Source organism: Lissotriton vulgaris, chromosome 1_1, assembly GCF_964263255.1.
Source record: "Lissotriton vulgaris chromosome 1_1, aLisVul1.2, whole genome shotgun sequence".
Taxonomy (NCBI): Eukaryota; Metazoa; Chordata; class Amphibia; order Caudata; family Salamandridae; genus Lissotriton; species Lissotriton vulgaris.
This window is the reverse complement of record NC_141685.1, coordinates 1,140,434,657-1,140,462,314: the sequence shown is the minus strand read 5'-3', so window position 1 is coordinate 1,140,462,314 and position 27,658 is coordinate 1,140,434,657. Positions and strand designations below refer to the sequence as shown.

Here is a 27,658-nt window from a genome sequence, read left to right as displayed (position 1 = left end):
GTACTTTTGCAGTTGCATATGCTTAGTGACGATTCCTGAGCCTGTGCTTTGGACTCTGTGCAGTCCTCACCCGAGCAGTATTTGCACCGAAGATTTCCGGCCTCCATTCCATGAGTGTCCTGTGAGCTGGTCCTTTGCATTCTTGCTTGAGGTCTACTCATGATCCCTGGTTCGGTGGCCTGTGGGTCCTATCGAGGGTCACCTTGTGAATTCCTGGGCTTACCTGGCTGCTCCAAACATGCCCTGACTCCCCATTGCTTGGGGAGTCCTCTAGACATTGATGGTCCACACCGTAGCCTGTTTCCTCTGACCGCGTGTGATGCAGTTGCCAAGGATTGTTGGTGCTCCAGCAGGACATCGACCCCTCAGCTATTGACATCCTTCGTGGGACAGCTCACCTCCGGATTTTGGTCATCCTAGATGTCTCCTGGTCCCCTTGACTGCAGAGTCTTGCAAAGGTTCTTTGCACCTGAAGCACCAGACATCGGTGGGAATTCTACTACCGAGCCCCAGGTCACCATTAGTGACCCTGACCATGTCCCCTCTACTTTCAGGGTCCAACTCTCACCTTGAATCCAGGCTTGGATTCCACCGGACACTCTTCCCGGCAGCAGTACTTCTTTGCAGCTCTCCATTGAAAACAATGAATGTTTCCGGCATCACTTGACACCTATGCACCTGGCTCCTCTGGTATAGGTAACCTCGGTACTCACGGGTGGGTTGATCTTAGAACCTCCGATGTTCCAAAGGGTTTACTCAAAGTTCTCTTAGAAGTGTCCTTAACTTGTAATTTTCCAACCCCAACTTTCCCATAGAGATGTGAGGAGCATGCGCCGTGTTTCCCCACAGCACGCGTCCGTGTTTCCTCACTGCACCCGTCCTCCGTGTGCTCCCTGTGTCACTCCTCTTGGTGGTTCCTTGGGGTCCGAGAGATTCTACGTGCTCTAGGCACTGTCTAGTTAAGTTGAGGTTGTTATACCATTTTTCTAGTATATGGTTCGGTCTACACCGGGAGCCTGCTGTGTATAGTGCTATTTACAAATGTTTTATTTATTCAGTATTGTGTGCTTTGTGCCATAGTCTCACATAGAGACTAGGAGAGAGTGTTCTATTAATAAATACATATTTTTATATTAACACTGTGTGGTTCTCCTTTTATTTAATCATTTAGAAGGTGATATTCTGGTAAAACAAGCTGCTTTACATTCCTTTAAGATTAAGCCTGAACGCTGCTCTCCATAGCTACCACTAGGATAGCTTTCAATAAGGTTATCTTTGACCTCATACATCATAAGGGTCGTGTGGACTGGTACAAGATGCCCGCATAATTAGTGGACAGCATACACCAACCCACCTTCTCACACTGGAGGGCCAGACTAAAAAAGTAGACGTCCTGCGTGTCCACAACCACCATCCAGTCTCCTCAATCCAGGGCAGCCATAACTTGTGCAAGAGTGAGCATTTTGATCTTGTCCTTCTGAAGAAAGACGTTCAGAGGGGGAAGATCAAGAATACGGTTGAGGCCTCAGTCCTTCGATGCCAAGAAGTAACAGGAATAGCAACCATTACCGACTTCTGATACTAGCACTCTCTCTATTGGCCAAGACAACTTGAACTTCTCCTTGGTGCATTGGCAAGTGGTCTTCCAAGAAGTGTTGTGGTGTAGAAGGCATGTCGGGGGAGGGTAGTGGTTAAAATGGGAAAGGAATAACTACTCTGGACTCTTGTTGAGAAGCAATGTTCTTCTCCACCGCATAGGGCTCTGGGACTTGGAGTTTTCCAAGCATTTGCAGACTATAAGCAGGGCCATGGAATGATACGATTTGCGGTTGCAGCATTTTCTGCATATTTATGGATTTTCTGCATTTGCCACATAATCCATCATCTGCAGATTTTAACAAAAAAGGATTATGTTTCTAGCGCAAACAGATAATAAGTTCCTAAAAATGGTCACACAGAGAAAGGCACTTTGCAAAGGGTGACTGGCCCTCTTTCTGTTGTTTATTACTGCAATTGGGTGTTGAACTGCTACCGAAAAGGTGATCCTTTTTTCAGACAGTGTTAACCTGTACAAAAATATATAAATAAGGATGCAGTACGATCACAAAATGTGCTGCACTTTGCAGCATAACTTGCCTTTTATTACTGCATAGTTTAGTCAACCCTGACACATAATTTGGTCTTTCCTGTCAACGAAATCCCATTGGCCCGACTATCAGGAGTGGACAATTTAAGTTCCAAGACCTCTGCTGCTCTCCTTTGAATGATGGCAAAGGAGGCAGACTTCGGTAGCTGTTGTCTGGGAGGGTTACTACAGGTAAATGTCAGGATATGTGTCCAGCCCACTGGCTTTCTGTAGATCTAAAAGGAAAATGCTACTTACCAGTATGCATCTGTTCTTGGCATGTAGAGCTGCAGAGTTGCAACTATGCATAGATCGCCACCTAGTGTTGGGCCCGGATGTTTGCAGTTTGTTGTTGTCCTGAAAAGTTCTTTGGAAGTCACGAGATAGGTGGCTCCTCCTTAGGACCACATTGCGCATGGGCATCGGCTCCATCCCCAGATTGTTTTTCGCCATTAGGGAAATGATGGAGCTTTGCAAGAAAAGGAAGGATGCCCATTTAAATTGTATCTAATTAAGATAATACTGGAACAGACAAGGGTAGCCGGGGAGGCGGGTGGGCAACTCTGCAGCTCTACATGCCAAGAACAGATGCATACTGGTAAGTAGCATTTTCCGTTCGAGGCATATGAGCTGCAGATTGCACACTATGCATAGATTGTATAGCAGTACCCACTCTTAGCGGCGACCACCCCTATCTGTTGCAGTAGTTTGGAATAATGTTTTGAGAACAGCCTGGCCCACATTAGCTTGTTGTTTGGTTTGCACATCTACACAATAGTGTTTTGTGAATGTGTGCGGTGTAGACCATGTAGCTGCTCTGCAGAGGTCATCTAGGGGAATGTTCCCTAAAAATGCCATTGAAACCCCTATTTTTCTTGTAGAGTGGGCTTTAGGAGGAACAGATAACGTACGTTTAGCTTTGTGGTAACAAATCTGTATGCATTTGACAATCCATCTAGCTACCCCAGATTTTGAAATGAGATTACCCATGTGTGGTGGTGAGAAAGACACAAGTTGTTTGGTCTTACGAAAAGGTTGTGTCCTTTCTATGTAGTATAGCAATGCTCTTTTGACATCAAATGTGTGTAGAGCTCTTTCTGCTACTGACTGTGGTTGCGAGAAGAAAACGGGCAGTTCCCCAGATTGATTGAGATGGAATAGGGAAATGACTTTGGGCAGGAATTTTGTATTAGTACCAAGAACTACCTTATTTTGATGCATTTGCAAGAAGGGTTCTTGGATGGTTAGTGCTTGTAGTTCACTAACTCTCCGTAGAGAAGTAATAGCTACTAGGAAAGCAACTTTTCATGTTAAAAATTGTAATTAACATCTGTGTAAAGGTTAAAAGGGAGGTCCCATTAACCGTGTGAGAAAAACGTTTAAATTCCACACAGGCGAAGGTGGTACTCTGGGAGGAATTATTCTTTTAAGGCCTTCCATAAAGGCTTTAATGGCAGGCACTCTGAACAGAGATAGATGTTTTCTGTTTTGCAGATATGCTGCGATTGCAGCAAGATGTAGTCTAATAGACGTATAGGCTAAGTTACATCTTTGGAGATGCAGTAAGTATGTATGTAAATGTAAATGTATAGGCATTTATATAGCGCACTACTTACCCGTAGGGTCAAAGTATCCTATGATGTGTTGAATAGACACATCTAGGGGATCAATATTGTTATTGTGACAATATATCACAAATCGCTTCCACTTGGCCGAGTAACATGCACTAGTGGTTGGACGTCTAGCTTCTTTAATGACATTCATGCAGTCTGGAGGAAGGTTCAGATATCCACATTCTAGGACTTCAGGAGCCAGATCGCAAGGTTAAGCTGAGCTGGGTCCGGGTGTCTGATATCTCCACTGTTCTGTGTTAAGAGGTGTGGAAACAGGTGCAGTTTTTGGTGCGGTACTACAGACAGTTGTAGCAGTGTGAAGTACCACGGTTGTCTGGCCCACGTTGGAGCAACTAGGATGAGGGTCAGAGAATGCTGCTGTAGTTTGCGTACTACTAGTGGCATGAGTGGTAGAGGTGGAAAAGCGTACGCAAATCTGTTTGACCAATTCATCCATATCACATTGCCTTTTGACAGTGGGTGTGGATATCTGGCGGCGAAGCTTAGGCATTTTGCTTTTTCGTCGGTGGCAAATAGGTCTATTTGAGGTTGTCCCCACATCTGAAAGAATGGTTGAAGAACTTGCATATGAAGTTCCCACTCATGGGTCTGTTGCGTTTGACGACTTAATAGATCCGCTATAGTATTTTGTACTCTCGGAACATGCTGGGCTAGGAGGAATATTTTTGAGGTATAGCCCACTTCCATATGTCCTGTGCTAGTTGAGAGAGTTGCAGGGAGTGTGTGCCTCCCTGCTTCTGTATGTAGTACATTGCTGTCATGTTGTCTGTGTGGACTAATACAGCTTTGTTTGCTACTTGCTTCTGGAAAGCTTTTAGTGCTAGGAATATTGCTAGTAACTCCAGATGATTGGTGTGGAGTAATTTTTGTAGCGGTGTCCACCTGCCTTGCATGGTGTGTTGCAGTTGGTGGGCTCCCCAGCCGGAGAGCGATGCGTCCGCAGTCAAGATTATCTGAGGAACTGGCTCTAGGAACGGTCGTCCCTTGGAAAGGTTTTTGGTGTTCCACCACTGCAGAGAGCGGTAAGTCCGACCGTCTACCAACACTAGGTTTTTAAAGTGACCTTGAGCATGGTTCCATTGACGTGATAAACACTCTTGTAGCGGATGCATTTGAAGTCTTGCATGGGGTACTATGAAGATGCAAGAGGCCATCATCCCTATGAGTTGCATGAACACTTGTGCTGGGAGGGAGTGTTGTAGCTGAAACTTTGTTAGAAGAGTTTGCATGCTGCTATCCTTGCTGGAGTGGGATAAGCTAGCGCTGTTGAGGTGTTTATTGTGGCACAGAGGTACTGTTGTACTTTGGATGGCTGTAGATGAGACTTGGTGTGGTTTATTGTGAACCCCAAGTTGTGGAGCAGTTGGATGGTGGCATGAGTGTGTTCCACGCAGTGATTGAATGAGTTGGCTTTTATGAGCCAGTCGTCGAGGTACGGAAAGACATGGATTTGCTGTCTTCGTAGATGCGCTGCCACTACTGCTAAGCAGTTGGTGAATATTCTTGGTGCTGTTGTGACCCCGAATGGGAGTACTTTGAATTGATAGTGCTGCCCGTCTATTACAAATCTGAGATACTTCCTGTGAGCCTTGTGAATGGGAATGTGGAAGTATGAGTCCTTGAGATCTAGAGTAGCCAGGAAGTCGTTTTGCAACAGGAGCGGAACGACTTGTTGGAGTGTGACCATGTGAAAATGGTCTGACTGTATTTATATGTTTAGCGGTCTGAGGTCTAAAATAGGCCTTAGAGAGCCGTCCTTCTTTGGAATCAGAAAACAGAGAGTAAACCCCCTTGTTTTGTTGGTGCAGAGGAACTGTTTCTATTGCACTTTTTTTCTAGCAGGGATACTACTTCTTGCTTTAACAGTGATAGATGTTCTTGTGACATTGGACGCTGTTTGGGTGGTATGTTTGGGGACGTAGATGTTAGTTCTAGACAGTAACCTGACTGAATAATTTGTTGCACCCACCTGTCTGATGTGATGTTGATCCAGGCAGGCAGGAATTGTTGAAGTCTTCCCCCCACAGGAGTGGAATGTTGGGGGAAGGGGAGGAAAGTCATTGGTTAGGGGTAGAGGCAGAGCGGGAGTTGTTGTTTTTGCCTCTGCCTTAGTTGTTGTTACCCCTGTAACCCCCTCTCCGGTAGCCCTTAGTGAATGTGGATTGACCAGGGGTTTTGTAGGAAGTGGAGGGACTTTCTGAGGAGTAGCCTCTTGTGTTGCTTCTGTATGATGAGCGACGAAAGGAACATCTGGGAGCTTGCTGCTGCAAGGCTCCCATAGATTTTGCTGTATCAGTGTCTTTTTTCATTTTCTCTAAACACACGTCAAAATTTGGGCCAAATAAATGTGTTTCATCAAATGGCTGATTGAGCATGGAGTTTTGTACCTCAGGTTTAAAACCTAAAATGCGTAGCCAGGCATGTCTACGTAGTAGGGTGCTGGTATTGATTGCCCTTGAGGCGGTATCTGCAGCGTTTAGGGCACAACGAATGGAAGTATTAGTGATATTTTTACCTTCCTGTATAAGTTCATTAGCACTGTTTTTGTATTTGTCTGGTAGGTGCTGCATTATGGACTCTAGTTCATTGTAATGTGCCCTGTTGTATCTGGCCAGCAAGGCTTGGGTGTTGGCAATGCGCCAGATGTTAGCTGCTTGTGCTGCTGTTCGCTTGCCAAAGGAGTCAAGGAGCTTAGATTCTTTGGTGGTGAGGCCTCACCTGATGTCTGGGAATTAGCACGTTTACATGCATTAGACACTACTAGAGAATCTAATTGTGCTGGACCTTTAAGATAAACTGGATCTGCAGGGGCAGCTTTATATTTTTTCTCAATGCGAGGATTGAGGGCCCTAGCCCTGACAGGATCCTTAAAAACCTCTGTTGAGTGCTTGATGACACCCTTAAGCATTGGTAAAATGGCAGTAGACCTTTGTGCGTTGTCAAAAGTGTCTAATAGGAAATCTTCCTCCACTGCATAGGTGTGTAAGTCCACCCCATGATATTGTGCAGCCCTTTGGACTAGTAGGTTAACCCTATAGTGTCCTCTGGTGGGGAAGGTCTGGAAGGGTATACATCATCTTGTGTGACGTAAGGCACATCCGGGGTGTTGTAATCATCCCATTGATTAGGTGACTGAGGGGGACTATTGGTGCCTGCTGGGTCGTGTGCACCCCCACCTATGTCGTCAGAATCTGTGTCTACATCATCCTCTGGATTAGTAGATGGTGTAGGTGAATTATGTGGTGGAGAAGGTGTAGGAGGAGGAACAGTATGGGGAGGTGGTGGAGATGGGACCCTTAATGGAGAGGTTGCAATGTCCTTCTTTGGAGGGGGAGGAGGTGCTGGCGCTTCAAGTGGTCTCTTCTTGGAGCTGAGAGTCAATTGTCCGGTTTTAGGATCCTTTACAAGAGTTTTCTGATTGGGATCCGGTGTAAAAAGTTCTTCTGAGTGGGGCAAATCCTTCGGCGTCGAAGTTTTCGGCTCCATAGGTTTTTTCGGCACTGAGTGGGTAGCTGGTGTCAGGTCTTCCGGCTTAGGAGTGAGCCCTTTTCAAATGTCTTTTACCGGAACCTGTTTTTTCGGTTCCGGGTGTTTTTTCGGCTCCAACGCGTGTGAATCTGGCACTTTGGGCGTTTTTTACTCGGCTCCGAGTGCAGTTTCGGCATCTATGAACCGCTGACAGTCTTCGGCGCTGTGTGCTTAGGTGTCGGAGCAACGGTCGGCGTAGTAGAGGAAGATGGCTTCTTCTTCAGTGTCGGTATAGGATTGGCACTGGGAATAGGCTGGCTCGAGCCCGAGCCGCCTGAAGGCTTAGTGGGCTTCCTTGCCGGGCCCGAAGGCGGGGCGTGGGAAGCAGTGTCTCGGTGTGCACCCGGGCCCGAAGGTGAGGGTGTGACCAAAGCCTTTTTTGAGGGTGTCGAAGAATGGTTAGGGTCGACGGTCTTACTTACGACCCGTTGAGCTGGAGTGATGTCCTCGACGTCGGAGTCTTCGGCATCTGAGGATCCGATACTCTCTTTGGTGTGCTGGTGTTCTGGCACGTCGACACCCTCTTCGAAGATGTCGTCAGGGATCGAAGCTGACGAGTGAGCCATAGTTCTCCGGGCTCGTCGGTCCCGAATGGTTTTCTTGGAGCGGAATGAGGCATACGCCGAACAGTCTTTGGCCTCGTGCTCCGGTGAAAGGCAAAGGTTGCACACCTCATGTAGGTCGGTGTGGAGAAACTTCGACCCACATTGAGGACACTTCTTGAATGGCGTTCTTTCCATGAGCCAGAAAGTAAGGCCTAGGTAGGCCCGAAGGCCTTCGTCGACGACCGGAATTGAAGACTTCAAAGTGGTAGAGAATCGCTTCGATGTAGCGCGATCGAAACAATACCGTTGAATTGGGTGAGGATTGAGCGCCGATGGAAAATCGGTTCCAAACTGGAGAGCAGAAAATACATCCGAGCCCGATGGCGGAAAAAAACAATCTGGGGATGGAGCCGATGCCCATGCGCAATGTGGTTCTAAGGAGGAGTCACCTATCTCGTGACTTCCAAAGAACTTTTTTTAGGACAACAACAAACAGCAAACATCCGGGCCCAACACTAGGTGGCGATCTATGTATACTGTGCAATCTGCAGCTCATATGCCTCGAACATAGATTTTCATTATCATATATTTGACTTTCAATACCATTGTTGTAAATTTGCTGTGGTAATGTTTCAGGACCAGAGTTGGGATGTGATTGAAGTGGTTGCGACCTCGATGAAGGGCATGATGGATGAGCCAATGAGTCTGAAAGGACTATCTGCTCCACCTCTGGCATCAACAATCGGGATTGTAGTGTCGGGTGTAATACTGTACAAGGCCTCAGCATCGTACCCAGGGCTGTTCCGGAGACGGGTTTGAGTAGCAGCGGCACCGATGGATCTACCAGTAGTAGCCCGACTGGAGAACTCCTCGGATCCTTAGGGCCTGAAGGTGGTCCAGAGGCTATGGTCGGGTAACAAATGTCCTGTTCATGGCCTCCCTGAATTTGCTGAGTTGCTGCAGGATCGCCAATAGCCTGGTAAAGTCAGGGCACATTAGTATAACGGTCGGAGTCGGTTTCAAAGACTGGGATTGGATGGGAGGCCTGGCAGTACCTGTGTGTTGCACAACTCCTCACAGTGGGAATGACAGGACAAAGGGGAGCCATCTGTGGCTTCTTGTTTTTTTTTTTGGACATAACTGAATAGCAGAACTTCAAGGATGAACAGTCTCGAGATCTGCCTTGGAAGCAAGAGCACACCCATGCTATTTTCTGCTCCTTCCTCATATTCTGATGGTGTTCTGTATTGTAGAGTTTTGCTTTGCGGTCTCGAACAGCCATTGGGTTCAGCTTCGTACACTTGTTACATGACTGCGAATCATGTTTGGAGCCTAGACACCAGAGACAAACCATGTGGGGACCCACAACGAACATCTGTTTTGGGCAATCTTTACACAGCTTGAAACCTGCCTGGAAAAAGTGTTTTGAAAACGTCTGTCAAGCCTCACAGAATTCAAGAGAGACCTGGATGTGTGTCAGAAGGCACGGTAAGAAAGACACTGACATTAGCGTGCAAAGGCAGTGACTATGTAGGTGCTCAGACATCACTTCCAGGGCGGGACAGGCCTGACGCAGAGTCACATGACGCCACATACCGAGACACAAGGGAATTGCTGAGAAGATTCTTCAGATACAGCCTGGGGGAATTCAGTAGGCGAAAACTATGCGACAACTAGGTATCAATCAGAAATCATTGCACAAAAATGAGCACAAAAAGGACAGTGAGCCACTAGTCAAGGATGAGGGAGGGTTACATGCAGATCCTTGAAAGATACCCACGCTGGACTGAACTAAATTTACAGGTAAAAAACAAATTCCTTCTCCAAAATCAGATCTTTCAGATTCCCATGCATGAATAGAAATAGGAAGCAGTACATTAAAAAGTTAAAGTGGAAAGCAGGATGACTTTTATTAACTAGACTGTCCCTAAGAGTTGGCTGCTGCATTTATGTATGGATAAAAGTGATTGGTTAAAGTGTGCCTTCATCGCATATATCTAGAAGCAGCACTCCTGCAACGGGTGGCAGCAGAAGTAGACATGCTTCTCATAGAACATGCCCTCTCTCTGGCTTCAAACTGGCGCTTTGCCTTATTGTGGCAGAGAGAGAGAGAGGAGCGAGGGGGAGAGAGAGAGCGAGGGGGAGAGAGAGAGAGCGAGGGGTGAGAGAGAGAGGGGAGATAGAGATAGGGGGAGAGTGGGGGGGAGCGAGAGGGGGAAAGAGGGAGAGGGAGAGAGAGCGCACGAGAGAGACACACCCCGATGGCCAACAGACGATGACCTGCTTAGACAGAAGGCTCTGCTGGCTATTCAAATGAAAATAAAAGCTGGTCAGGAGTGCATATGCCTTTTGTTCTGTCCATGTAAAAAAAATTGATGCACCTGCGTACATCCAATTAATGCAGAGCTCTTTCCACAGGTTTAGTGGGGTTTGAAAAGAAAGAGCGGCTCATGATAGGTTAATTCAGATCGAAGTCAGAAAGCACCTTGGGCACTGAGCTAGGGTTGGTGTGTAGGGGGGACTCATTTATGAAATTAATGCACAACTTACTTACCTTCGGTAATGATATATCTGTAAGAAACCGTAGTTCATGTTAAATTCCTTACCTTAGAATATCCCCAGGCGTCAGAATGGATCCGGAAAGTTTTCGTCAGCAGAACTCCTGCGCGCCAGTACGCGTCGACTGTGGCTCCGCGTTCGTCTGCAGTGTCGTGATCACCGGGATGACGTCGTCGGAGTACTTAGACGCCGCCCTCGCGCGCTGACGTCAGTTCGATACATAGCTTTCCGCGCCAGGAACGCAGAGCCATGATAGAAAACGACACCGGTGCCATGACACTAGGGCCCTGATAGGGATGTCCTTAACCCTAGATATCGGTTTGCAGAATGGGGACGACGGGTGGGGCGTTAAGGAATCTAACACTAACTACTGTTTCTTACAGATATATTGCTACCGAAGGTAAGTAACTTGTGCATCTGAAAGAAACAGGTTAGTGTTAGATTCCTTACCTTAGAATAGATACCCCAGCAATACCAACCCCGGTGGTGGATCTGCGAACCAAGATCACACCAGAAAGTCCTGGAGAACGGAACAGCCGAAAAAGCCATCTCTCCGGACTTGGCTGTCCAGGCAGTAATGTCTAGCAAACGTGTGCAGCAAGGGTCACGTAGCTGACTAACAGATGTCCTGCAAGGGAGCTCCCCGACCCAGGGCAGTAGTAGGCGCCGTGGCCCAAGTGGAATGGGCGCGCAGCCCAACAGGAGGCTCCTTTTTGGCCAAAGAGTAGCAAGCCTTGATGAACAAGACGACCCACAGAGAGATGGTCCGCTTGTGCACCGCCCGTCCCTTCTTAGCGCCCACATAACCAACAAAGAGCTGGTCGTCCACCCGGAACTGGCGTGTGCAATCTAGATAGAAGGAGAGCGCCCGTTTTTGGTACAGACGGTGGAGCCTCTCTTCCTCTTTCGAGGGATGCGGAGGTGGAAAGAAGGTGGGCAAGGTGATGGACTGCCCAATATGAAAGGCTGTGACCACCTTGGGCTGGAAGGAAGGACGAGTCCTCAGAACAACCTTGTCCGGATGGAAAGAGAGGAAAGGTGGTTTAGAAGATAGAGCGTGGAGCTCACTCACTCTCCTGGCAGAAATTATGGCAACCAGGAATGCAGTTTTAAGAGTCAGAAAACGAAGAGGACAGTTATGAAGTGGCTCAAAGGGAGCGCACATCAGATACGTCAGAACAAGATTCAAGTCCCACTGAGGCATCAAGAAGGGAACAGGAGGAAACGTGTGTGATGCCTTTCAAGAATCTATTTACAACAGGGGACTTGAAAAGAGAAGGCTGATCAGGAAGCATTGAGAAGGCTGAAATGGCCGAGAGGTAGCCCTTGATAGTGCCCAGAGTGAAGCCCTGCTGGGAAAAAGAAAGAAGGAAGAGGAGAAACTCTGAAAGGGGAGCAGAGTGTGGATCCACAAGCTTTGCTGGGCACCATGCCAAAATTTGTTCCACCTGCAGGCGTATGCCGTTTTTGTGGAGGGAAGCTTGGCTGCCAGAATCACATCACAGACTTAAGGAGGCAAGTCAAAGGGCCTCAACTGTCGCCACTCAATCTTCACGCATATAGGTGGAGACTGGACAGGTTCGGGTGGAGAACCGTCCCCTGCTGCTGCGACAGAAGGTCCTCCTGAAGACGCAGACGAATCAGGGGATCGACTGACATGCTGAGTAGCTCGGGATACCAGTATTTTCGTGCCCAGTCCGGAGCCACAAGGATGACTTTGGCCCGGTCTCGCCTGATCTTTTTCAGCACTCTGGGCAGAAGTGGTATAGGCGGAAAGGCGTACAACAGACCGCAGCTCCACTCATGACGAAAAGCATCGCCGAGTAAGTGCTGCCTTGGAAATTCCAACGCTCAGAACTGATGACATTGCGCGTTCTCTTCGGTGGCGAATAGATCTAACCAAGGCTCTCCCCACAGCTGAAAGGGACCTTGTGCCACGTCCGAGTTCAGACGCCATTCATGATCCATCATGCACTTGCGGCTGAGTTAATCCGCTCTGGCGTTCAGGGAGCCTTCCAGGTGTTGAACCACCAGGGTGACGCCCTGGTGTTCCAGCCATGTCCAGAGGAGCAGAGCCTCCTGACAAAGGGTCCACGACCCCACCCCGGCTTGTTTGTTGCAGTACCACATGGCGGTGGTGTTGTCCGTGAACACCTGCACTACTCTTACCCGGACAGAGGGAAGGAATGACTTCAGTGCAAGTCGGATCTCCCGCAGCTCCAGGAAGGTTGATATGGAGCAAGGACTCCGCTGGAGACCAGAGGCCTCTGATCTCCGCCTCTCTCATATGCCCCCCTCCATCCCAGGAGGGACGCATCCATCACTACCACGTGCTCCGGTTGGGGTAGGGAGAGGGATTTGCCGCTGACTCAATCGTGGTTCGTGAGCCACCACTGTAACTGACTCGCAGTGCCCTCCGAGATCAGGACGTGGTCGGACAGGTTGCCCTAATGCTGTGCCCAGTGAAACTTCAGGTCCCACTCCAGAGCCCGAATCCGCCACCTGGCGTGATGCACCAGAAGGATGCAGGAGGCCATAGGCCCCAGGAGCCGCAGCATCAACCTGACTGAAACTCGGGATAAAGGCTGAAAGATCGGAATCAGAGCCTGAATATCCCGAACCCGCTGTTCAGGGGGATAAAGTCCAGTACCGCTCCGATGAAAAGAAACTTCTAAGACGGGCACAGGTGTGACTTCGGCAAGTTGGAGGTGGGAGAAGACTGTTTGGGGCGAGCCTGCCTTCAACAACCAATCGTTGAGATAGGGGAAGACTGAAACCCCTGATCTGCGCATATGAGCCGCAACCATGTTAAGGCCGAAGGGGAGCACAGTAAACAAAGTGCTCGTGGCCTACCGTGAACCGCAGGTTGCGCTGGTGGGCCGGCAGTACAGGGATGTGAAAATATGCGTCCTGCAAGTCCAACGCCACCATCCAGTCTCCCGGGTCCAGGGAAGCTATGACCTAAGACTAAGTCAGCATCTTGAACTTCCGTAGGCCCAATATAGGGCGTAGGACTCTTTTGCCCTTCTTGGGTACCAGAAAGTAGTGGAAATAGCAACCACGTCCTACTTCTGGCCCAGGAACGCGCTCGATGGCCCCCTTGGCCAAGAGGGCCGTAATTTCCTCCTGCAGAAGTTGCAAGTGATCCCCAAACATGCGGTGGTACGGCTGGAGGGGTCGCCTCGAAGGGGAGGGAGTAGCCCCTTCGGACGATTTGCAGCACCCACCTGTCCGACGTGATGGTATGCCAGTGGAGGAGGTGATGGTGAACCCAGCCCCCCACTGGCGTCGAATGTGCCTGAAGAACAAGTTACTTACCTTCGGTAACGCTTTTTCTGGTAGATACAATATCTGCCTGTGGATTCCTCACCTTGTGAATATCCCCCTTGCGTCAGCAACATTCGGAAATTCTTTTTGTAGCTTCGCGCCGACGTGGACTCCGCTGAATTCACCGACGCCTACAATAGGCCCACGCCGGCGTGATGACATCAGTTCCGCCCTTTTTTCCGTGCCTTCGAGGCACACGGACGGACCGATGACAGTAGTAATGTACACAATATACACAGTATAGAAATCAAAGTAACACACACAGTGTGAAGTAAATGCAATAAAACATTTTACAATAAAACAACCCATCAGAGATACTCTGGCAGCATCAGCCTTCTTGCCAAACAATCCTGAGCCATCAAAAGGCAAGTCCAACAATGCAGACTGGACGTCCGCAGAGAACTCTGATGACTTAAGCCAGGCGGCCCTCCTGGTGGCCACAGATGAACCCATGACCCTTGCCACCGAATCAGCAGTGTCCAGGCCACTCTGAATCACCTGTCTCGTAGCTGCTTGAGTGTCTGACATCACCTCCTGAAAATCCTTCCGGTCATCTTCAGGGATTTTCGGAACTAGCTGCTTGACAGAATCCATCAAGGCATGGATATATCTTCCCATCAGGCACGTTGCATTGGTTGATTTTAAAGCCATACTGGCTGATGAGAAGACCTTCCTGGCACCCTGATCTTGCTTCCTGGATTCCTTGTCCCCAGGAACCTTTGGGAAAGCTCCAGCAGACTTCTTAGAGCAAGCAGCCTGCACCACCAAACTCTCAGGCAAGGGATGAATAGATAAAAATGCAGGGTCCTCAGGTGCCACTCTGTACCTCCTTGCAACTGATCTCGAAACTGCAGGAGCAGACAAAGGCTTCTTCCACACCTCATAGATGGGCTCAGTCAAGGCCTCGTTGAAGGGCAACACAGGCTCAACCACTGACGAGGGAGAATAAAGAACCTCAGTCAAGATGTTAGGCTTATAGTCAGCAGTAGGAAGAGTAATGTTCAAAAGGCTCGCTGCTTTTTTAATAACAGTGTGATAAGGCACCACATCCTTTGATGACACATTAGAAACTGAAGCCAACTCCCATTCAAGTGACAGTTCAAGCCCACTGGCCTCACACAAATCCTCAAAAGGATCCTCAGAATCCCGTAACTCTCCTTCTTCAGTATCCGAATACTGATACCTATCTTCTTCCAGGAGTCTCTGAGCCCTTCTCCGAGACCTTTCCTTCACAATCGAAGCCAACGGGTTCGGAATCGACTCCGACGGCGCCGGAGCCGGCGTCGAACCCGACGTCTGACGAGGCTTCTCAGCTTGAGGTCGGACAGAATCTTGCCTCGGAGTCGTAGGCATCGGCGTCGATGTGACTGGCGTCGACGGAGTCGGCGTCGAGCGCTTCGGCGTCGACGACACCAGAGGTGTCGGTAAATGCCAATGCGGTGGTATAGCCGGCATAAAAGGCATGAAGGGCGCAGGGGCATAAGCTTGGGGAACACCCAAGTTGAAAGCCATAGGACCCGTGGGACCAACAGGTGCACCAGACGGGAACATTGCCCTAGAATAGACACCAAACATGGCGTTCAGGAACTGAGATGGATCCTGACCTGGAGCTGGAAACTCAAGATAAGAATCTCTGGGTCGTTCCTGAGGAGGCGGAGTCGAGACGACGTCGACCTCTTCAACGAGTTCTGGAACCGGGGTCGACGAACCCGCAGGCACCGGAACTTCGACTTCACCAGCCCCCTGCTCCTCACCTTCATCCTCCTGACCAGAAGGATTGGATGGAACTGGAGAATGGACCTGCTCCTGTTATTCGGGCGAACCTGGTTGTGAAGCCTCACCCACAGAGACATGCTCCGACTCCGAAACCACCAACTCCTTACTCAGGAGCTTAACCTGGGACTTTGGTCTCGAACCAGAGTCTTTTCCGGAGCGATGACGTGACTCGTGGCTCCTCTTCTTGTGCTTCTTCCTCGAAGACTTCGACGCGTGAGCTGAAGACGACTCCGAGCGTGACCTCGATCGAGACCGAGACCTCGAACGACGAGTTCGAGACTTCGAAGATTTCTTTTCCTTCTTACTCTTAAGCTTAGCCACAAGGAGTTTCGCCTCTCTCTCTCTCAGCGCCTTCGAAGTCATCTTCTTGCAGCAAGCACAGTCCTCGACATCATGGTCGGAGCTTAAACACCAGACACAGCAGTCATGTGGATCGGTGATGGACATAGTCTTGCCACATTCGCCGCAAGCCTTGAAAACAGTCTTCTTCGACGACATCCCGAAGAATATGATGTTATACAGAATAACAGGAAAATAGTAACAAAGTTACTGAAAAGCTACAGCACGATCCCTGAAAACCGTTAGCGTCGACGACGCGGAAAAAAGGGAACTGATGTCATCACGCCGGCGTGGGCCTATTGTAGGCGTCGGTGACGTCAGCGGAGTCGCGAGCGGAGCCGTGTCTCTGTGACGTCCGCGTCCACGTCGGTGCGAAGCTACAAAAAGAATTTCCGAATGTTGCTGACGCAAGGGGGATATTCACAAGGTGAGGAATCCACACGGCAGATGTATCTATCAGAAATGCCGGACTAGGAAGGCTTAGAGGCAGATGTTGAGGGAGCGGATGTGGACTGACCCTGCCGTTGTCCCCCGGCACCGCCACGACAGTAACCACATCTACGTTGAGACTGGTTCTGCGGCCTATGGCTGGCTGAACGTGTGGGGGCGCCCCTTTCTTGGCCACGAAAGGGGCGAAAAGCGGAAATTTGCTGGCGTTGGCCAACGCCCAAGGACTTGGCCGTAGCCATGGAGGCCTTAAAACACTCTAGCGCACTGTCCGCTTTGTCGCCGAAAAGACGACGGCCATCGAAGGGCATGTCCATGAGTGTGGCGTGGACATCCCCCGAAAAGTTGGCAGACCTCAGCCAGGCGTGGTGAGGAATCGCCACCTTCCTGGAAATCGCTCTGCCCAGTGAGTCCGTGATGTCAAGTCCAAATCTAATTGAATACCAAGCTGCATCCCGTCCCTCCGCCAGGACTTGGGCGAGCCGTGTCCGGGCCTCCTCCGGACACTGTGGCAGCACGTCCGCAACCGTATCCCACAGAGAGTGGGTGTAACGGACCAAAAGGCAGGCGGTGTTGACAGACCGCAGCCCCAAATTCAGAGAGGAGAACAGTTTCTTTCCAAACTGATCATACCTTTTGGATTCCTGATCCGGAGGAGCGGTCGGGAATGTGGTCTGGGACGTAGAGGCCTGGATGACCAAGCTCTCGGGGGTGGGGTGAACGGACAGAAAACAGGGGTCGCCCGGAGCAGGGTGGTAGCGTCGGGCCACGTTCCGATCCACAGGGAGGCCTGTAGAGGGCTTGGACCAGGTGCCCATCAGAACGTCGTTGAGGGCCTCGTTAAATGGCAGTCGAGGTTCCGAGGAGCTTGCCTGCGGTTTGAGCACCTCAGTGAGGAGGTTAGTCCTCATTGCCGTGACAGGGAGCTATATAGCCATGGCCTTGGCTGCCCTGTTCAACACCACGCTATAAGTAGCCCCCTCTCCAAAGCCACGGAGGGAGGAGAGACTAATCCAGTGTCCGGCGAAGTGTCCAGACCACTGGCCTCCCCCAGCTCTTCTGCCCAGTCCTGGCTTAACTGGCACTGCTGTGCCAGAGGGTCCTCAGACCTCTCCCAGCCCTCCTCGTCATCCATCTCCTGGTAAACAGGCAAAAATGAAGGAGCTGGGTGGTAGGTGAATTGCTCACCCATCAACGCCATAGACAGCGCCGCCGCTCTGGCGTCGTACCCGGACCGGGGCTGAAACCAGGGCTGGTGTCGTCCGAAGACTGCACCGGGAGCAACACCCTCGGGGTCGGCGCCAGCGGAGGAGTCGTGAGGTCGACTGGCGACGACCCGGATCCAGGCTGGATTCTGTGGGGCCCTGCGGCATCGGGCCTGGAGTTGACGACGGGGCCGAAGCACCCGACAGCTCCGGGGCCGGAGCAGCCGACCCGCTAGGGCTCCCAGTCCGACCTGCGGGGCCCAAAGGCGCCTCGGCAGGTTCCGACAGAGGGAAGTGCGACCTCATGGTAATGAGGAAAGCACTGATCTCCTCCGGCGTCGTGTGCAGCCCAGGGACCGGCGGGTATGGAGCTGGATGCGGCACTTGCGGCTCCGACAGAGCTGCGCGGGCGTTGTCACCCGAACCCCCGGCCGTGTTGCGCGAGCGTCTGGGGTGAGTCGGTAGAGCGATGACACTTCTTCAACTTCTTTTTCGAATGCCTCGACTGCTAGGAAAAAAAGTTTACCAGATCCAGTCTGACGTCTGGGGATATTGTAAGTTAAGGAATCTGCGGCTATACTGTGTTTCTACCAGATATATCATTACCGAAGGTAAGTAACTCGTTTATCGGGGCAACGGTTGCTTCACTTTTTTTCTAGCAGACTTACCGGCAGCAGTACCTCTGCATGCCGGGGGACGTTAATGGAGTCATATATGCCCCTCCCGGCTCGTTGTCAGTTTTCGTCGGAGAAACTTTTCCGCGCCACAACGCAGAGCCACCACCATAAACAGTGAGAATAGGGGAACAGTGTGCGAACTAGAAGAAAAATAAAACCATACAGGACAGTGCCAGGCACTGTATCTTGAAAACTAGTAAAAGGAAAGAGCAGAGCACCACGCTGAGAAGCAATCTCAGACCGATAGAATGTGGCTGAGTCAATAGACTTGAACCAATGGGTCGCAGGGGTGGTAAGAGACCCCAAGGCGACAGAGAAGGGGAGAGCGGGGGAAGGACTCAAATTAAAGAGTTCCCGGATATTTTCAGGAAAGACACTGTCCCGCAACCAAGCGTGACGTTTTAGGGCGACGGAAGTCGCCATGGCTCAGCCCAAAGAATTCGCAGTATCTAGGGCAGAACGGATTGTGAATTCGGCCATCTCGAATGGAGTGAAGAAGATCAGCACAAGCACCTTCGGAGGTGGCAGTAAGCAAAGACTCTGAAGAGTCCCACAGGGCAGAAGTAGCCCGGGCCAAAACGCATATGGTATTTAAAGACCAAAGGGTTGCACTAGTGGAGGCAACTACATTCCTACCCCAGGATTCAAGCCACCTGGACTCCCGAGAGGGAGGAAGCATCAAAGTGGCCAGAGAAGGAAAGGCAGTCTGTAACACAAACCCCTGCTAATCAGAGTGCACAAAAAGACAGACCGGGTCATGTGGAACCGGGCGGTGGTGGTGGTGCAAAACTGAGCACGCCACGGGATAACTTGAAGAAGGGCGGACCCATGTACCCAAGAGGGCATCCTAGAGGTATGCCTCAAAAGGCAAAAGTGGCTCTACATTGCTGGACCCACAGTGGAGGACCTCCAGCAAGTGTCCACCGACAATGGGGTAGAGTGGGGTTGCATATTCAAGATGCGGGCGGCCGAAGAGACCACTCTCAAAAAAGCCGCACCAGCTTCAGTAGTCGGCCGCGGAGGGGAAAACAGCTCATCAGTGGGGGAGGGTTGTAGGCTGACCCTCCCAAGAAACTGAGGGTGCGCCCAATGCCCCACGGAAGGAAGAATGAGGATCCTGACGGGGCTCCTGGGGAGGCGAACAGCCTGCCGGATTTGGCTCCACAAATTCCAAGGGGGTACTGGTAACACCAGCTCCGGCGACGCAAGGCGGAAGGGCAGCGCTGATCTTTCTCCATAGGCCTCTACAGAAGAATCTAGAACACGGCGCAAGACACAGCGTCGAAACGACACAGCGTCGAAACGACACGCGGCAGCACAGATTGTGCCTCGTCAGACGCAGACTCTGGAGCCTCCGGTGTCGAGTCGTCGCCGACACTATGACAAGCTCCCCTTCTGAAGAAGAAGTCGCCGTGGCCGGCGAGTCAATCTTCCTGCGCCGCCCCGGCACAGGCTCCGCCTCATCTAGAGCAGGCTACCATTGCGGAGAAAGGAGCGGAGGCGGAGCCGAGGAAGCGAGCCTCCGGAGCCGAAACGGCGCCGAGCCCAACTCCGGACAGGCGTCCGCCTGCCCAGAAGGCTAGGGTGTGCTCAAGTCAGGGCTATTAGCAAGGGAAAACACCTGCGGCGCCACCGGGAGCCGAGCAGGGCTATGCAGCGTGGCAGAGGCACCGTGGGACGAAGAGGGAGACCTAGGAGGGCCGCGCCCTAATGACCCAACGTTGAGCGCAGAGGGAGACCTAGCCGAGCTGCGCCCTGACACCACATCTCAGACGTTCTTGGAAGACAAGGGCCCAATTGGCGCCGGGGTGAACCCGTGGCGAGTCCGTAGGAGACCCCACAAATAGCGGAGGTTCTGAGGACGCCCCAGAAACGGGAGACCCAAGGGAGGCCTGCAAGCTTGTAGCATAGGCCTCCATTTGGGCCCAAGTCGCCCCCACACCCGGAAAGGGCAGCTAGAGGAGGGACAAACGTTGGGAGCGCACATCCGGAAAGTTCGGGAACCAGTGACCCTGACAACAGAAGAAGGTGAGGTCGATGACCTAGGCAACAAGCCCCTCGACTTACCAAGTGGAGAACGGCGGCCCGGACACCAGAGGGGCGAACGACAGCGGAACTGGGCAGTAGAGGGACCTGCAGTTGATGACTAGGCTGGGCGGCGAGACGATTCCGACCGGGACAACCGTGCCGAGAGAAGCTTCATACTGCGCTCCCGCTGAGACTTCGGTTTCAGACGTTGGCAGGCTTCACAGTCCATGGAGTCATGGTGCCCGCCCAGACACCACATACAAATAAGATGCGGGTCTGTCGCGGACATCTTCAGTGAACAAGAATTACAAGATTTGAAGCCCGAAGGCATCGCACACTGTTCCTGACGCGAAGTCTCGAAAAAGAGGCCTGAAAACAGGCCAGAGGAGCTCACTCCGGATCCGTGCTGCACGCGGAAAAGAAGGAAACTAGGAGGGACTTAAATGACCTTGCTGACGTCACGTACGATGACGTCAGGGCGGGATCGTGTGGCACCGTCCCCCGGCGCGCAGAGGTGCTGCAGCAAAAAATGTCCGTATCCAACACGCCTGGGGATATACTTAGTTAAGGAATCTGCGGCTAGATGTCTCTATCAGATAGGGGAGACCAGACAGTTTGCTGGCAGCTTTCTAGGTAAGAAGTGAATCACCGAAGAACCGTGCCACCAATGCCACAGCCCTGAAGTCTGTGCAGAAAGATCTGGGTTTAATCCATTACCGTTCTTTAGCCCACTCTGCCACGCCAGTTCAGACATGGCTATATGCAAATCAGTCTGACCCTGTGCCCCATGGGAACAGTCCAGCCCGAACTGCCAAGCCATGTCTTCCCTGGACCGGAAACAAGCTTCTGAGGACCGGACTCACGTCTGAGCATACCCTGCCACACTTATGGCAGCCAAAAGCGGAGGGTAAGTAAGGCAGGTAAGTTTGGCAGGGTATGCTCAGACGTGAGTCCCTTGCTCACTTTGCCACTGGATTCAAGCAAGCTGGGCTGAAGACGGCTGGAATACCAGAAACCGGTCCTCGGAAGCTTGTTTCTGGTCCAGGGAAGACATGGCTTGGCAGTTCGGGCTGGACTGTTCCCATGAGGCACAGGGTCAGACTGATTTGCATATAGCCATGTCTGAACTGGGGTGGCAGAGTGGACTAAAGAACGATGATGGATTAAACCCAGATCTTTTGACTGGGTTTGAGTGTTTGATTGATTCAGATGCTCCGTCCATCACCACCCCCTTTTGTACCGCTCCGTGAACCAAGGGGCAGAGGCTCTACCTCCTTAAGCCGCTCTGGTCTTAAGGGGGGCAAATTCATTCGCACATACCTCTAGCCAATATTCTAAAGAGGGAACGTCGCTCTCTTTGTGAAATACTGAAAAGTATTTAATGCTTACCTGTTCCAGGCTTGCTTGGTTCCAAAAATAAACAACAGTATATTTTTTATGCAAAAACAAATGGCCTAGAGTTCAGTTCTTGAGTGTGTGAATTAATTTGCTGACTGAGTGGGTACATCAAATGCTTAGCACTGTCCTCTGATACTACCTTACTGCTCGACCAAGCTACCACTTTAGAGAGTAAGGTTATATCTACCTTTAACCTCCGCCAAGCCTCTGGGGACTCTATACACAGTGTACCTCACTTTGGTGCAGTATATATACAGCCAGTTTCTTATAATGGCACATCCCTATAAAATCAAGGAACACCGCTTGAGCCGAACTCTTAGACAGAGGACTAAAAAGAAATACAGAAACAGCTGGCCAGCTGTAACAAAAGAAGGACAAGATGGCTAAAAGCTGCACAGTCCGTCTGGGTCATAACATCTTTAACCCAGAGCCGGAGCACCAGAAAAAGCAGTGACTAAACTGCATCTAAAAGCCAAAGTCTTCAACAGGGACTACAAACCATGGAACTCATGGAAACCCAGACGTGAAACGTTAAATCAACGAGTCAGAATGTCTGTCGAACAGGGTGACCCCATCAAAGGGAAATTCCCTAAGACGATCCTGGACGTTGGCAGGGAAACAGCCATCGCGCAGCCAGGCATGGAAGCGCAGAGCAACTGACCGGGCCGTAGCTCGACCCACTGAATCAGTGGTGTCCATGGCCAACCAAATGGAAAATTGCCCCATTTCTCGACCATCACAAATCAACCGTTTCAGGTCAATCCGAGGACCCTCCGGGAAAGAGGGAAGGAGGTGCTCGACCGAGTCCCAAAGGGCAGAAGTAGCCCGAGTAAACACGCAAGATTCAGGAATCTAAGGCCTGCACTGGTGGACGCAAAGACATGTGGCCACACAATTCCAACCATCAAGATTTTCAAGTGGGAGGGAGTAATGGAGGAGGGGCAAAAGGCAGCGAGACCGAAGCTGCCTGAATCACCAGCCCGATTCCTAGGGTGTAGGGACAAACAGACAGGGTCTTCTGGAGCAGGACGATGTCGATGTACAATAGCACGATCCACAGGGTCCCCCGAAATGGGCCTCGCCCAAGTCCCCAGAAGAGCGTTGTACAACGACTCGCCAAAAGGCAACAAGAGCTCCAATTCCATGGTGCCCTGGTGGAGTAAATCCAGCAAGAGATCAGAGGGAAGAGAGACTGGGAGTGGATCTACAGCCTGAGGACATCCAGGGCCCTGCCTGTGCATGGGGTCCCGCCCAGGACTGCGAAAAAACCCTGGGGGTGGCGAACCCACAGGAGCCTCCTCAGTCAGCCTCCACAAACACCACAAACTAAACGGCCGCGGATGGCACCACAATGATTGGCATTGAGACTATGTGGTCTCGACGTCGAACTCCGAAGGAGCCTCGTCTGTCCGTTGTTGACACGCCCTCCACCGAGATGAAAACCTGCGGAGAGGAACAGAATCGACTCGGAGACTAGGACTGCGCCTCAGCCGGCGTCGTGAGCCTCACAGGGCTGTGCAGAGGAGACATGGAAGGCTTGGATGTGCAAGAAGGATGCTCCTCCGGGCTGTGTCCTGCCGTCGCACCGACGCCAGAGTCAGGGTGCTCAATCACCGCTGAGGGCGAACCCTCTGACAAAATCCCGATCCTAGCGCCTACCCCCTGTATGGGGCCGAAGGAGCACCAGGGAGAGGATGTGACCCAAAGATAACTAGCAAAGCCGGAAAATAGGCCTCCATCTGGGCCAGAGTCGCCCCAGCTCCAGGAAATGGTGGGTAAGTGGGGGTTGACTCCTGAGGGCCTGTGTCCGGTGGAGACCGGGAGCAGCGGCCGTCCGTGACTTCTTTTTCTTGTGCTTACCCGCGGCAGGAGATCGACGTCCGTGGGAACGACTCCGCAACCCGTCCTGAACCGACCACCCCCGCATGAGAAGGAGAGCGGCGGCGGGAGGACTGCAAACCGGACTTCCGGGCGGACAGCAATTTCATGCACCGTTACCATAGGGACTTGGGCTTCAGCAGGCGGCGCACTCCTCGGAGTCGTGGTGCTCTCCCAAGCACCAAATACAGATCGCATGTGGATCCATCGCCGACATCTGCCGCGTACAGGATTCACACGCTTTGAAGCCCAAAGGCATCATACACTGTTCCTAGACGCCAAAAGGCATTGAGAAAGCCTGGATACAAAAAACAGGCCATGGGTAACCGCTTCTCCGGATCCACGTTGGGACGCGGGAAAGAAAAAACCGACGTCACCACGGCTTACATGGCTCCATTGTCGTCACTTCCGGGGACGTCAGGACAGAGCCGAGCCACGACGCCCCCCGGCGTGCAGAGGTGCTGCTGGGGAATAAAAAATCTGGATCTAGTCTGATGCCTGGGGATATTCTAAGTTAATGAAAATGAGGCTAGATGCCTATATCAGATACATATTTTAGCTAGATAAACCTTGACTGAGGAACACTTGAGGCCTTCTTAGACTAAGTGCAGCAGGTAGAGTAGTATTTAGAGCATCAAAATGAGATTTAGTCCTTTATTCTTACATCAAGCACAGAAGCGCCTCAACTTAGTATAGTACGTTTTTGCCATTGCTGCTACCTGTACCTGTGCTAGAATCGCTCTGCAATATGCTTGGATGTCAGGATAAGCCAATTCTAAGTAATCAGGAATGAAGCGGTCAGGTTACGTGATTTCAAATTGTGCTGGAGAACTTACCCACTGTACCTGGAGAGAGGTCTGGAGTAGTTTTTAGGCTGAATTTGATGGGTATTCGGATAGCTGAGTAACATCTGTGTACCAAAACTGATGCCGCCACATCAGGGCAATCAGTATCAGTGAGCCCTGTTCCACTCTGTCCTTCTTCAGCACTTTGGAAATAAGGGGAAATGGTAGAAAGGCATAGGCAAAGACGTTCAACATTGTTATCAAGAAGGTAGTGCCCTTGACAGCCGGTACCTGCTTGCATAATAGAGCCATTTCTTCTTATGTAAAATTACAAACTCATCCAGCTTCAAATGGTCCCATTTTCTAAAGATACGCTATCACTTAAGGAGATCAGACAGGGAGCTTATGAGTGCCACTGTCTGCTGTTTCTGGACCTCTTTCAAATGTTCTATGGAGAGGTCCACTTTTAGCTATGGCCCAGTCCCAGAGCAATTTCAACTCTTCAGAAAGAAAATGGGACCTGTGCCTCTCTGTTTCGCACTATAGTAGCTCGAGGCTGCATTTTCTGTCCTGATTCAGGCAGGCTTTGGAACACCACAAGATGTTTATATAGAGTGCCTTTTCTTCTTTTGACCTGAGACTCTGGTGCACAGTTGTAGGAAGCTGGTTCTAATTATGATATACCACTAAGTGGTTATACTGTGCAGAGTCTAGAGAGTCTCCCAAAAGTGTCCAGGGCTCAATGTAAACCCAAAGTGCTCTATTTGTGGTAGTGTAGGCGAGTAACTGTAGGCCTAACACAGAGCAGTGTAAGACATTTGTTATGCACACAGTGACTAATGACACACAACTCAAAAAGGAGATCCACACTAATTTTAGAAAAATAAGCTTCTTTCAAGATTTATTTTAAGCCCAAGATGTTTGCAAAAAAGGCAACCACATAATTTTCCAGGCAAAAAGTGGGGGTTAATCATGTCAAAAGAGCCACTTTCTCACAAGTGGCCTCATAGAACTCTTTAATTTGAGTGATAAATCAGGCCACGAACAACGAAGGGCGAGGAGAAGTCGGAGCTCCCTTCTTCTTCGGACTCCTGGAACGGTCCAGAGACGTTCTTCTTGAGCTGGATCGCGACTTCCATGGATTCGCATGGATTCGCATGCTGGGCCACTAGCAGCTTCAGGGACTACTCCCTCAAAGCCTTCGCTGCCCTGGCCTGGCAGACGGAGCACGACTTGGAGCCCTGGACATACTCTAGACACCACAGACACAAGAGGTGTGGATTCGTCACTGACATGGGGTGGTGACAGGCGCAATAGGGTTTAAAACCGGTCTTCCTCGATAACATCCTCCACACACCAGGAGGAAAACGCCTAAAAAAAGGTTGATAAAGGTCACAAAAATCAAAAACTGACAAAGGGGTATCTCTTCTCTCAGATCCGCGCTGGCTGGTGTGAAAAGAATGGACATCAGCATGCTGAGGTGGCACCTATATAGGTGACGCAGACAGAACTTCCGAAGTGGATGACGCCAATGTGCAGAGCCTATCGGAGCCACCTGCCAGTGCGCAGGGGTACTGCTCATGAAGGATGTTCCGGATCCAGTCTGACGCCTGGGGAATTTAAAAGGTAAGACATCTGCGACTAGAAGTCTCTATCAGATGCTGTATTAACCCCCCTCAATCAGCCTGACAAGAGGGAATTATTTAAGCAGGTGAATCTTTAACTCGTTGCGTGCTGCCGAGGGCAACGGCCGACGCGGTCCCGTCCACCTTTTAGAACACTCGCACTGCACCGAAATAACGGCCGCAGTTAAGGAACAAATGCTACAATTTATCCTTCTAATGCTTCTCTCTAGCCTGCTAGATATTATCTACAATCATTTTTGGGGTGGGGAGGGGTCCTGGTCTGTTCTTGTTTTTCTTCTGTTACTCAACTACCTTGGTGGTAACCGGGGCAACTTTCTATGACAATGAACATTGCTTTTCAACTAGAGTAGGAAAAGATGGCTACCACAGCCATTCCATAGATCACAAAATGCTCATTCAAACAGAAATAACATCAATGTAACTTCTGAAAGGTGTCTCTGAAGACAGCATGGGTGTGTGTGCTGTAGTTACACATTACCTCTTATATCAGTAACCAAACTAATTAGGCTGCAAACTGCCCAAAACACTTTAGAGAATTAATGGCACACTAAGCCCCGTAAATGTCGGTTCAATGGCTGAGGTTTTCCTGCTGAATGACTAAGGAGAGGCCACAACACCAAACAATGAAATTATTAATTTATACCTGCCTGTCCCATCGGACCACCAGTTCATCTGCTACTACTCTGAGTTATATTTACCCATGTCAACGTCGCTTTTGTCTGAGTCTTTTTCTGACTCGCCCTCTTTGCTTTTATCTTCCTCTTTCTTGGAAGGGTCACTCAGTTTCTCCCTAGTGTCATCCTCTGTTACGCATTCTCTGGTGGGTTCCTGTGACAAAACAACGAAATGGCTAATTAATCAGAGCAGACGAAAGTTGGGTGGATGTAAGATCCATGAAAGTAGCATGTAAACCATGGGTGCTCACAAACCTTTTCCCTGGGGCAAAGAAATGTGGTCTAGGATGTGCCAGAGTGCAGCATTGATGCCAGTGGGGGGGTGGTTGAGCCAGGGGGTTGGGGCTTGGAGCTATGGTAGGTGTAGGCAAAGTGGAGGATATACAACCTGTGGCTGAACTGGACAATGTTAAACCAGAAAACCTGGGATAAATCCCAGCTTCCACACTGTTCCAAACTGAGGTTCCAGGCAATGGTTTAATTTCACTTTCCTTCCTTTTCCTTCATTATCATATATAAGAGGACCTTGAAATACATTATTTGAGGGGGTGCCCTGTGCAAAACCTGCTCCTGTGTTAGATTTAATAAATTATAAGGTTGTTCATGTATAACAAGAACGCAGGGCTCCCAAAAAGTGCATGTAACAACTAACTTGCCTCTTTTTTCTTGTTTAAATCTTTTCTTTAGCTTTTTTTTTACAATAACATACAACATGAACAGTGCATTGACACCATGTTTAAAAACGTCAAGGCAAAGCAGTATAGGGTACCATCCCACTTAATACCAGGTAAATTATCAATCAGGTCGCTGAAAGAAAAAATTTACATGGAATAATGCCACTACAATGGGCAGGACTATGCTAATAAATCTTATAATATAACAGTTTTTAGGCATTTCAAACATGGTGTATTGCAGATCGGAACTGTGGACATAGGGTGCAAAAAAATGAGGGCCACGCAACTAAAGGAAGGGTAAGGTAGTCACCTTAGACCTGTTGCCGCGTGCATTGGAAAGAGGGCCTGCCCTCACAGAGCTCAGTAATAGCTGCATGAATTGGGGTCTTGTGTCTGAGCAACTGAGGCCCATT

At 50.3% G+C, this 27,658-nt stretch overlaps 1 protein-coding gene across 4 annotated transcripts in view; it reads right to left on the bottom strand.

The window, feature by feature from the left end:
- Window positions 1-27,658, bottom strand: part of SMARCC2 (SWI/SNF related BAF chromatin remodeling complex subunit C2) — a 482,651-nt gene that overhangs the window by 125,769 nt on the left and 329,224 nt on the right. For all 4 annotated transcript variants that reach the window (XM_086963879.1, XM_086963886.1, XM_086963883.1 and 1 more), the window contains exon 23: window positions 26,596-26,725. In XM_086963879.1, coding sequence (XP_086820005.1) covers window positions 26,596-26,725 — 130 coding nt within the window. The remainder of the gene's footprint in view (window positions 1-26,595; window positions 26,726-27,658) is intronic.